Here is an 11,623-nt window from a genome sequence, read left to right on the forward strand (position 1 = left end):
ACACACACACACAAATTCTTTTTACACATACAAAAGTACAAGTACAAAATATTTCTAACCACATTTTGAGCCCACAAAGCTGTACGTGAGCTCCACTGCAGTGGCTCGTGCACCGCTGCGTTCACGGCGTTTGCTGTAAATTATACAGCATTGACATATGTATGTAAAATGTTTACTGAAGTTAGTGAAACAGTGTTTGTAAGGACTATAAGGTCCATAATTACTGAGGCAGTTTGGGCTGTTTTGCAATCTTGGCTCAGTACACACACACACACACTCCATTTTTATCTGTATCTAACATTTCCGAGCAGCATGTCTTCATTATCTGTGTGTCTGCACTCTGCAAACACTCTGATTTCTGTGGTTTCAGATCCATTTCTCTCTCAAGGGAAATAAAGGGATTACACGGCCGTCTTTTCCTGTTTCATATGTTAGGCTATGGCTGTTTCCCAATTCAGGGTCTGCAGCCTTAAAGGCCGCATTTTAAGGCCGATTACGTCACAGCGACGCGACGAAGGCTGTCCCACTTCGAAGGCTGCTCGAAATCCGGCCCTCAAATGCGTCCTTCATTTCCCTGAATTTTAAGGATGTGGCGGTGTAGACTTCGTGGCCCAACATATCCCAGAATGCATAGCGCGTCAGTGGGTGTGGATAATTTTGGCAGAAAAAAATGGCGGATGAGGGGCGCCCGAAGAGTAAACTTTAAGGCTTTGTGAACTAGGGGGGTTAAGAAAGATATAGATTCACTAAAAATGTCGCTTTTAGTTATTATAATGTTCAATTATTATATTTTAATTTATTTACGTTATTTTACTTTATTCAGAATTAACCTGGCGGTTAACTTTCTTTTCTAGATTTTGGGGGGTTAAAATTAAGCACACCAGTGATTAAACAGCTCATGTACTCTTTATTAAGCAGCACCTTAATAAAAGAAAGTGCTGATATTGAAAGAACAGAACTACAAAACAAAGTGGTCATGTCTCCATGTTACACTCTCACATAGCATTAAAACACATTTTCAAACACATTTATTTAAAGTTGAAAAATATACATAGGAATGTGTAACAAGATTTGGTAGAACAACGTAACAGTGCTTCTGAGCGAACTTGCATAACTTTGATGATTTCATTGCAATGAACCTACTCCTCACCTTCCTCATCTCCCTCCCCATCAACAGAGTCAACTCCAACCTCTTCATAATCCTTCTCTAGAGCTGCCATGTCCTCTCTAGCCTCAGAAAACTCACCCTCCTCCATTCCCTCACCCACATACCAGTGAACAAATGCACGCTTGGCGTACATCAAGTCAAACTTGTGGTCAAGTCGTGCCCAAGCCTCAGCGATGGCGGTGGTGTTGCTCAGCATACACACAGCCCTCTGGACCTTGGCCAGGTCTCCACCAGGAAATGTGGATTTGAAGGGACATTAGTGGAAGTTCAGTGTAAAATGCTGGTAGAAAGAATAGCTGTAAGTGTAGCAGGTAAAACAGGTAAAGCGAAGCAGAGGAAGGAATTGCAGTTAGCAGTTGCTAAGTTGTGGCTGGAGCAGGCTCAGAAGAGGAGAGAAGAGCAGAATGTTAGCAGAAAGTAGAGCCAGAGAAGAGCGTGAGAGAGCAGAGGCAGAGGTGGAGGAGAGACTATAGGCTGAGTCAGCATTGAGTCCAAGACAGACTAGGCAGGGTAGGAAACAGAAAGTAAAGTTAGTGAACACAAACGTTACAACTACATATCCATCCCTGACACAACACAAAAAAAAACATATGGTTTTTCTGTAACAGAGTGTGAAGGGCTCTGCTGGGCACACTGGGCTGTCCGCTGGTTAGCAATGTTAATCCAGGTTTTCTCATGCACCTTCACAAGGGAGGCGTTGGCAGCATCTGACCAATCAAAAAAAGGGAAATTCACAGATAATATGACTTGTCTTGATGCCTAATAGTGATGGGATTTCCGGCTCTTTTTAGAGATCCGGCTCTTTCGGTTCGGCTCACTAAAAAGAGCCGGCTCTTTCGGCTCCGAACCGGCTCTTCAGGTTGTTTTGTTGCTTTAATTAATTTATTATTAACAATAATATAAAATTATGCACAAAAGGAATTACTAACGTAAAAACAAGTGGTTTTATTTATATATGTTTATATATAAATATATGCGGTGGCCCCTAGAGACAAAACACGTACAAACTCCAAAACACATTTCTAGCATGAACTGAACTTCCAAAGCAGAGCTACTAGATCACTTAAATTACACAATTGAAAGCATGTGTGTATTGTTTGTGTATTTATACACAGGCACTCATATATATATTCAAATAATTTTAAAAAAAGTTCATTTACCTGTTATTACCACACACCAAATCCGGTCATTGGTACTTGCTGGCTTGTGTAGCCACAAGATAACAAAGGCTCAACACTGCGCCCAGCATCCTGGAGCACTTCTGTTGTTCTTTTGTACGTGTTTTGAGTTTTTATGTGCTTCTGAGTCTTTATATGCTTCTGAGTTTTTACGTGCTTCGGAGTTTGTACGTGTTTTTACGTGTTTTGGAGTTTTTACGTGTTTTGGAGTTTGTACGTGTTTTTACGTGTTTTGGAGTTTGTACATGCTTCAGAGTTCGTACGTGATTTGAAGTTTGTATGTGCTTTGTCTCTAGGGGCCACCGTAAATATACTTTTATTTATTCACTCCACATAAAATGTAATAAATAAATCATATAATACAAAAATCAACTATTCACATTTCAAGTTTTAACTATTTACATTTTCAGCTTTTTCCTTTCACAAATTTAAAGTGAAAAGAACACAAAACACTGCAAACCACAACACAATTAAATATAAATTATAATAATATGAAAACTAAAAGAACATGCATATTCTCTGTCATATGGACCTGCATGAATAAACTTTCTCAATCCTTTATCATCTGCAACCGAAAATAGTTGTGGATGATTACTATACCTTTCTAATGTTGTTGTCCAGTGGCGGCTCCTGAAAAAAATCTCAGGGGGGGCAATTTTTATGATATCGACTAAAATGACCCATTTAATGAGTACATCAAACAACACAATTTTAATTTAAATTTAAAATGAACAACCATATTCTGGCCATTTGTATAGATTTGTAAAAATGAACAACCATATTCTGGCCATTTGTATAGATTTGTAAAAAATGAACATGAACAGATTTTTTTTTTTTTTTTTTGAATGAATGAAAAATAACTATTGAAAACAACAACTGTAAACTGATTGGGGGGGTGGGCTAAAGAGCGAAAGAGAGAGGGATGGAGAAAGAGAGTAAATATGGTTAAGGGTTCTTATTTGTACAAGAACTTTGCTCGTCTGTCTTTCTGAGTGGCAAATTTCTCGATGACCCTGGTGTTGAAATCAGGAAGTTCTTGTGTGAGTTTTTTCTCTATGGACAGCATAGCCAGAGCGTTGAGCCGATCCTGAGCCATATTGTTTCTCAGGAAAGTTTTTATCCTCTTTAAAGTAGAGAAACACCTCTCCGATTCTGATGTTGTCATTGGTGTGGTGATGAGGATGTTAAGAAGACTTACAGTTTCGGTGAATGTGTCTTGAAGGTTGTTTTCCATCAGAACCTGATAGAGCGCCAGCGCACCACTACAACTCTGAAACTCCTCGTTGTCGTAGATCAGGGACAGTTCTGTTTTAAGTCTGGCTTTGTCCAATGAGGGATAGGCTTCCACTGTGGTTTGTAGTGCTGCATCTGGAAAATTTTTGCTGTGTTGTTGGAACAAGTCTCCTTGCAACAGAGTGGCGCTGACAAGGTGCTTGGTGAAAGAAAACCTCTCCTTGGCATGGCTCATAATGGTGTCGCACACCTATCCAATAATATATAATTGGTAAGAGTTAGATTCAGTGGTAAGACTTTGGCACATGTCTCATGTTAATCATTATTCTGAAAAAAAAAAATCTGTCCATAACAAAACAAAACAGTCATGACCACTATATCAAATGACATCTGACAGCATCGTCATTAGATTTTATCTGATGATCCGATTTAAATCAGACCAAGCAGCTAGTGCTTACCTCCAGTGCCAAATGGTGTTGCCTGTCTTCCCCCAATGTTCTCCGTCTCTTTGTGGGTGGGTCTTGAACAGGTCCCCTGTACTCCTCATCCACAACCAGATTAGGAAGTGCCTCCCTGATCCAATACATAAGTTTCATTAATGGCTTCTGAAAACTGAATAGGGATATATTAACCAAACACAAACCAAACAAAGGTTGTGTTCTAATTACCGGGAATTACCGGATTTAATTTTAATAACCGGACCTGGTTTAATGGCTGGGGGAAAACCAGTGCAAGTAAATAAAGGCCCTGGCCATAATTTCAGGAAATAGCCTATGGTATAGGCTACATCAAATCATTACTGGGAATATACTTCATCAAATATACTTAATCAAATATTTTTCATAAAATTACTTCAAAGGCTGATATAAATCAAAATTATCTGAATTCCATTAAACATTTAAGTCACAGAACACAGAATATATGCAGAGAATTTGATAGAATCTATGCATAGATAATTAACATTTATTCTAGGTTACATATTTATGCTTTTATGCCTACCTGATAGCCTGCATGCGGCTGATGAATGTCTGGGTGATCCCTGCGATGGTGACAGAATCGATGTTTCTCTTCTGTAGGTGGTTATACAGCATGTCTACATGTGGCATTATCTTGTGAAACAAGGCCAGGAAAAAACAGAAAGCTTCGTCTTCCAGCATTCTCACGAAACCACCGGCATCTCTCTTTGTAGGGGCATCAAATCCTTCACTGTTACGGATGGTCTGAAAACACCTCACCAGATCGTTTTTATGTTCATACACTGTATTCACAGCACGACTGTTGAAGTTCCAACGGGTTGCCGATGCACTTGGAAGTCGGTGCGCCACCACCTCGTCAAGCACTGCAGTCCTCTTGCTCGATTTAGTAAAAAAAGAAGCGAATCCTGCTATGTCGGAAAAAAAGTGACTGATTTGAGGGATGTGGGAGGTTGCTTGTTGCATTACCAGGTTTAACTGATGGGCATAACAATGTACGTAGTGAGCGTTAGCATAAATGTCCTGTATCTTACGCTGCACTCCTCCAGTGGTACCCCTCATTACAGCGGCCCCATCGTAGGCCTGGGCGATCAACTTTCTCTCTTGTCCCTGGGGGAGGATGAAGCGCAGCCTCTCCGATAAGGCACTGGCTATTGCATCTGCACAAGCATTGGGTAGCTTGATGAATTCAAAAAAACGCTCTTGAATACGGTTTCGTTGGTCAATGTATCTTAGCACCATGACTAACTGACAGTGTGTAGAAATGTCAGTGGTTTCATCAGCTTGAATGGCTAAAAACTTCGCTGCCTTTACTTCTTCCACGATCCTTTCTCTCAGAACTGCCAACATGCAATCCAGGATCTCGTTCTGGACTGTTTTCGAGGTGCCTTTAAATACAGTAGCATTTTCAAGGTGTTGCCTCAAGTCGTGATCAATTGATGCCATCAAGTCGACTAAACCTCTAAAAATCCCTGGATTGTCTGAGGAATCACTTTCATCATGTCCCCGCATTGCTAGCTCAAAAGCACCACAAAACTTAATACAATCGATGATTTTAGATAAAATATGACGGTTTTTATCTACCTCTTCGTTGTGCCTTCTTAAAGCAATCCGATGTCCATCATCTAGCTGCGCCGCTATGCTAGTTTTCCCTAGCACAGCTAGCTTTACACTGTTGTCCATATGAACTCGTGAGCTTTCATGTTTCTTGATTCGTTCGGAGAGGTGCTTTAAGTCGGTTTGTCCAGATTGTGTCCACGTCAAATCACACTTGTCACTTTTGAACAGTATGCACGGGAAACAAAAAAGTGCATTAGCTGTTCCACAGCCTGTCAGCCACGACTTGCGCTGGAACCAACTCCGACAAAAAGTCCTGTTGTATGCTTTTGACTTCTCCTTCGTTGCCTGGGTTAGTTGAATTTCGGGCTTGTCAGGTCCCAACTCTTTAACTTGCAGTTTTTCTGCCATTGTCCTTCTGGCAAAAGGGTAGGTTAGAAGCGATCTAACCGAATTTGGGGGAGGCTGTGCCTCAACCGTTAACAATACCGCTGCCATCGTCTCTCTCTGACCTTATAGCTCACTTAGGCTACTGACTGAGGTAAAATTCTAGAACAGCAAATCTTCGCGCGTTTTCTGCAGGGGCGCAATTTTAAGCGCCCCCAAACCATTTAATTCAGCGACGCTGATAGGTCAAATATTTATTATTTTCCCCTGGCAACCATTTAATGATAGGCTATTTCGCTGCATATCAAGGGCGCTTTGACGAGCGCCCCAGAAGAAGAAAAACACCGTTTGTTGGTTGAACTTTAATGAGTCAGCTGGTGAAAATGTTAAAATACGCCTGGCTGTATATGGGCACACACATAGTAAAACTATCATTGATGAATTTTTTAAAAATATATATTTTTACTCCTCCACATTTGGGGGGGCGGAGCCCGAGCGCCCCCTATGGGCCAGCCGCCACTGTTGTTGTCCCTGCCTCTCTTTCTCTCTCTCTGGCTCTGTTCCTGTGCTACTGAGTGTAACTACCGCCCCTCCCCCCTCTGCCCAGCGTAAAGCACAAGGCTCGCGTGCAGAGTGAAGCGGAAAAAAAGTGCGAGAGAGAGGCTGAGAGAAAAAAAAAAAAAAAAAAACCACGTGACGGCTCGCGATAAGGAGCCGGCTCGCGTCGTTCACGTCAAAGAGCCGGCTCTAAGAGCCATTTCGTTCGCGAACGACCCATCACTTGCTCAAAGGTAGAGTTGGATGTCTCGAGACCGGTCTCAAGACCACTTTTACGTGGTCTTGGTCTCGTCTTGGTCTCGACGGACTTTTGTCTTGGTCTCGGTCTTGGTCTCGACGGACTTTGGTCTTGGTCTTGTCTTGGTCTCGCTGTTTCGGTCCTGCGTTCTCAAATCGACATAGTGTTCGGGAGATTTGGAGTCAACCATCAGCGGAGCGGGGGGGGGTGGCTTACTGGGCTTAAGCCCGGGTCATTTTTTCAGAAGCATGGGGTCTTTTGGAGTGTAATTTGTTAGTTAGATGCCTGACTGACAACTGTATAAAACAAGAACAACACACGAAGCACAGAGCGCACCGTCGTAAATTCCCCCTAATTTTGGTATGATCCGAGCTCAGGCACTAGGCGACTGAGCACAGCACCCATGTGAGCGAAGGGGGAGAAGCTGCTGCCTGCGAGTTTGCTGCAGACAGAGGAGAGCTTAAGTTTGACCAGGTACCAAAGCAAATCATTCATACTGAACTAATAATGTAAATATGACGGTGTATCACAAAAGATTGATATCAAACTGATCACTTGGTTGCGTTACTTGCTCTTCGAGTGAATCAACAAATGGATAAATAAAAAGCCGAACAGCAATGCTGATTTTTTAGAGAGTCTTACGGTGTGTTCACACCGAACGCGATGGACGCGAATAGAGCGTCAGGTTTACATGTAAAGTCAATGGAAAGGCGCGATTGCGGGTCCCGCGAAAATTCGGAAGCAGATTTGCGTCGCGAAAACGCCAAAACGCGTGAAACGCGCGTCAGTGTAGCGCGTCTGGCGCGTTTGACTCGCGAATAAAACCACGCGCGTGAGTTTTTGTGTTGCATTTTGTGCATACGCGCGTTTCGTGTCTACCGCTCGAGTTGGAAAAATCTGAACTCCAGCGTCAAATCGCGCCGCGACAACCAATCAGGAGCCTGGTGACGTGGCTGTTACCTAGGTCAAAGGGGCAGATCCAGCCAAAGCCTTTCATACTTCAATGGAGGGGAAGGCTAATCAATGCGGTAGCAAACAACTCGGAGCTGTACACCACCAGCTGCTTTCAGTACCGAGACAGGAATAAAAAGGACCGAGCTTGGAGGAAGATATGTGAAGAGATCGGGCAACCTGGTAAGTTCATTCATTTCTCTTTTGAAAGTTTTCACTGACCCGGGGAAGCCGCACAAAAGCTAGCAAGCCACCGCTATTTTCCCACTGACGTACAAATACCGTTCTGCTTTTATGCATGTTGTCATTTAGGAATATATTTTATTGTTTATTAATAAACAGCACACAGTGGTCCCGCTGTTCATCCGTCACTGCTTTGCTTTTTCGCTGATTTTTTATTGCACAGTACAGCATTGCATTCTGCAGCCTGATTGACAAATCTCCTCCGTGTCGTGTCTCCTGCGCTTGCCAAATTTATCACGTTTGGTTTTGATAACCATCGCGTCCAATAGAAAAAACAGCACAAAAACACCCATAACTATGAGCCTCATTTGGAAATAGACACCTGCACCGTGAGGGAAAAAGGCGCACGAAAGTGGCGGGCAGATGAAGACAAACCGCGGCATAATAATACTTTTACGTTTTGCAATCTACAAAGGTTTGCACTTTGAGAATCAATTGTGAGAACTGTGACCAGGGGCTAGTTATTCTGAGAACCCCTGCAATAAATGAGGGACCACTGTCTACTCTACGATTATTATATCCAACCTGTTAACATTTAATACTGTATTGATAGAACCAACTGATTCTGCAGCAGAGCATCCCCAGTCCCTGAGCTCCTGCTGCTGCACCCACAGATATGTACAGCAAGCACTGATACCTTTTTAGTCGGTGGGATTCCCTTGTGATCACCTTTACTAAATATCTACAACCAATCTGATTATATCCTGTTATTGTTTTTTTTTTTTTTCAATGTTGAAATTAAAATCTAGTAGCAGCCTTCTCATTTCTTTGTGTTTTGTGCTGTTTTACAGGCCCACAGAGGAGGACGGCTCCGAGGCAGATGAGGGACGGGTCCCAGGACGGTCCATCGGCGGTGGAGCTGGCCATCCTGGAGTCCCTGAAGAGGCCACACCAGTCTCCAATGGAGCATTTCCTCCTCAGCCTTGTTCCTGCTCTGGAGAGCAGCTGGTCCTTTTTATTCCTGTCTCTCTGTAAATTCTTATATTTTATATATTTGTGTTTAATGTTTTTCTGTTTGAGACTTTTAATATTATTTTAAATAAATGTTTATAATGACTAATGTCTCAGTTCTACTACACAGCAAATGTTGGCACACGACTTGACACATGTAGAATTTATTTCATATTATACTAATGACAAAATATACTGATACAGTGGGATGCAGAAGTTTGGGCAACCTTGTTAATAGCCATTATTTTCCTGTATAAATCGTTGGTTGTTACAATAAAAAATGTCAGTTAAATATCATACAGGAGACACACACAGTGATATTTGAGAAGTGAAAAGAAGTTTACTGGATTTACAGAAAGTGTGCAATAATTGTTTAAACAAAATCAAGCAGGTGCATCAATTTGGGCACCACAAAAAAGAAATGAAATGAATATTTAGTGTATATCAATGTGTGTGTCTCCTATATGATATATGGGGTGCCTTTGTCTGGATGTGCTTCCCATCCAGAGCTGCACAGCACAGAGGAAAGTTCCAGCGCTCCTGGAATCCCTCTGTGATGGAGCGCCAGTCTCCAGGTGAAGGCACAGCCATGAAGTCGTCCACTAGACAGTCCCAGATGGACGTCGCTGCCTGGGGGGTGATCTGGCTCACCGTGGACACACCGACTCTGAAACTGAACGCGATGGTCCTGAAGGAGTCCCCGGTGACAAGGAACCTGGACAAAATTGTTCAAAATCAGTATTATGTGTACTGCAGTTACAAAATACATTATTCAAATTCCAAAATACTTTTGTGATGTCAGATATAAATCACAAAACTTAAATCTTACATAAAACATTTTGTAATTATAAGGATAATTACAAAATGTATATTAGATAATATCTAAAACAGTTGTGTTTTATTTTAACTTTAACATATCATAATTTGATTGGTAGCAACTTTCACAACTACAGTGAGCCAATCACTCATAATTCCTAAACATGTCAATCAGGTAGGAATGAAGTGAGACATTAATAGAAATAAAGAGTTGTATGTTGACATGTAGCCCTTTCCTTGCTTAAATCATTAATATTTTTCAAAAATTAATCTTTGATAAGACAGCTTATCAAGATAGAACCATGTAACTAGAGATGAACCAAACTGTTCACAGTTTTATCTAACTCTGTTTTAATAAAGGCTGTGACCCCTGCTATAGAGTCTGACAGCTGCAGGGATTATATACAAATATTCAACTATCCCAGAATTAAACCAGGTCTAAATAAAAAGGAGTGAGTATCACTACAAAGGTTAACTCAGTGGTCCTAATGCTACAGTTTGATATCAGCAAACACCGAGCGCATACATTGATGTGACACCACAGCCATGCTATCATTCAAACACTGATAACAGCATAAATCGAATTAAATCGGGACTTGATGAGACCTTCTGAGTATCACTAGAAATATTATAAAGAGTCGTCTCTGTACCACAGTTTGCTTTCAGTAAACACCGACAGCATTCACTGTTAGCATAGCACATCCATGTTAGCAGTGTATAACTGGATGGATTAGCATATTAGCACAGATATCAATAAAGGACTACCGTATTAAATAGTTTTACTAACCTCAGGCAGACGGACAGGCGCTCTGCAGGTGGGATTGAGCGCCTGTAGTCGGTGTCTAGGCGGGCGATTCTGGGACCGACGCGGGACAGCAGGTCCTCAAACTGGCCGACGGTGATAGCGCTGGAATCGGCCGTCATCCAGGCGCAGCTCCTGGAGCAAGTGGTGAAACTCACCAAACTGCTCATGCCTCTGGAGGACCTGATGGACCCAGGTACGGCGAGGACGTCTTTTACGCTGCTGCTCTGCTCTCCACAGTACATAGAGAAGGGAGACTCTCTCTTCAAGCGCTAGCTCGATAGCTGCCATCTTGCAAAACCAGGTCTGGCACAACTCCCTCCCACATTCCTCCCACATTTCCGGTTCACGCGCGTCAAAATATCATATTTTGACGCGCGATGGATTTTTCTTGGACACGCGTTGAGACGCGAATGTACACGCGTCAAATTAGGGGCGTTTGGGGCGTTTTATTCGCGTCCATCGCGTTCGGTGTGAACACACCGTTAGCTTACATTTCATATTTTCAGTTGTTTCCCTCCACGGCTAAACAAACTCTCTAAATCGGTTTCAGTTGTGTACTGATGAACACAACAATGGACATAAGGAGCTTCTTTCAAAGAAAAAACTCAGGTAGATGTTATTTTATATTGTATGCTTTGGATGTTGTTCAGTATATCTATGCAAAACAGGAGGAATTTCAATACACAGCAGGATATTCACAGTTGAAACCAGATATTTACATACAATTTATGGAGAAAACATAAAAACTTTTTTTTACTGTTAAACATCAATTTAGAGTAAACTTTTGTTTTTGATAAATAAATGTTGAAATATCTTTTGAATTAGTGAAATGTCGGAATAAAAAGAGGGAGCTGTCTATTTTAATCACTTTCATCAAATGTAGGAGTACATGTACACTAAGTTTATTGTTAATTAATAAGAAACTCCAGACGATTCGATTCTGAGCTGAAGAAGCTTCTGATAGGTTAGTAGAGTCCATGTGAGTAAAGTGGTGGCACAGCTGTGGATGCATATAAGGCAAAACACAGAGCCTGTTTCTTTGACATGGGAACATCAAGAGATGTC

General features: G+C 41.8%; 2 protein-coding genes across 2 annotated transcripts; both read right to left on the reverse strand.

The window, feature by feature from the left end:
• Window positions 1-3,136: 3,136 nt before the first annotated feature.
• Window positions 3,137-4,806, reverse strand: LOC146560283 (uncharacterized). The gene is made up of 3 exons (XM_085245104.1): window positions 4,579-4,806; window positions 4,038-4,152; window positions 3,137-3,829 (listed from the first exon to the last, which is right to left on the reverse strand). The coding sequence occupies exons 1-3, from the start codon at window positions 4,734-4,736 to the stop codon at window positions 3,302-3,304; spliced, it is 801 nt and encodes a 266-aa protein (XP_085101230.1). The 5' UTR covers window positions 4,737-4,806; the 3' UTR covers window positions 3,137-3,301.
• Window positions 4,807-9,168: 4,362 nt separating this feature from the next.
• On the reverse strand, window positions 9,169-11,038 carry LOC146560284 (uncharacterized). The gene is made up of 2 exons (XM_085244257.1): window positions 10,541-11,038; window positions 9,169-9,652 (listed from the first exon to the last, which is right to left on the reverse strand). Exons 1-2 carry the CDS (start codon window positions 10,798-10,800, stop codon window positions 9,382-9,384), a joined length of 531 nt encoding a protein of 176 aa, XP_085100383.1. The 5' UTR covers window positions 10,801-11,038; the 3' UTR covers window positions 9,169-9,381.
• Window positions 11,039-11,623: the final 585 nt, after the last annotated feature.

Source organism: Mchenga conophoros, linkage group LG14, assembly GCF_057382185.1.
Source record: "Mchenga conophoros isolate Kocher_MC1m ecotype Shallow Benthic linkage group LG14, M_conophoros_male_GT1.1, whole genome shotgun sequence".
Classification (NCBI taxonomy): Eukaryota; Metazoa; Chordata; class Actinopteri; order Cichliformes; family Cichlidae; genus Mchenga; species Mchenga conophoros.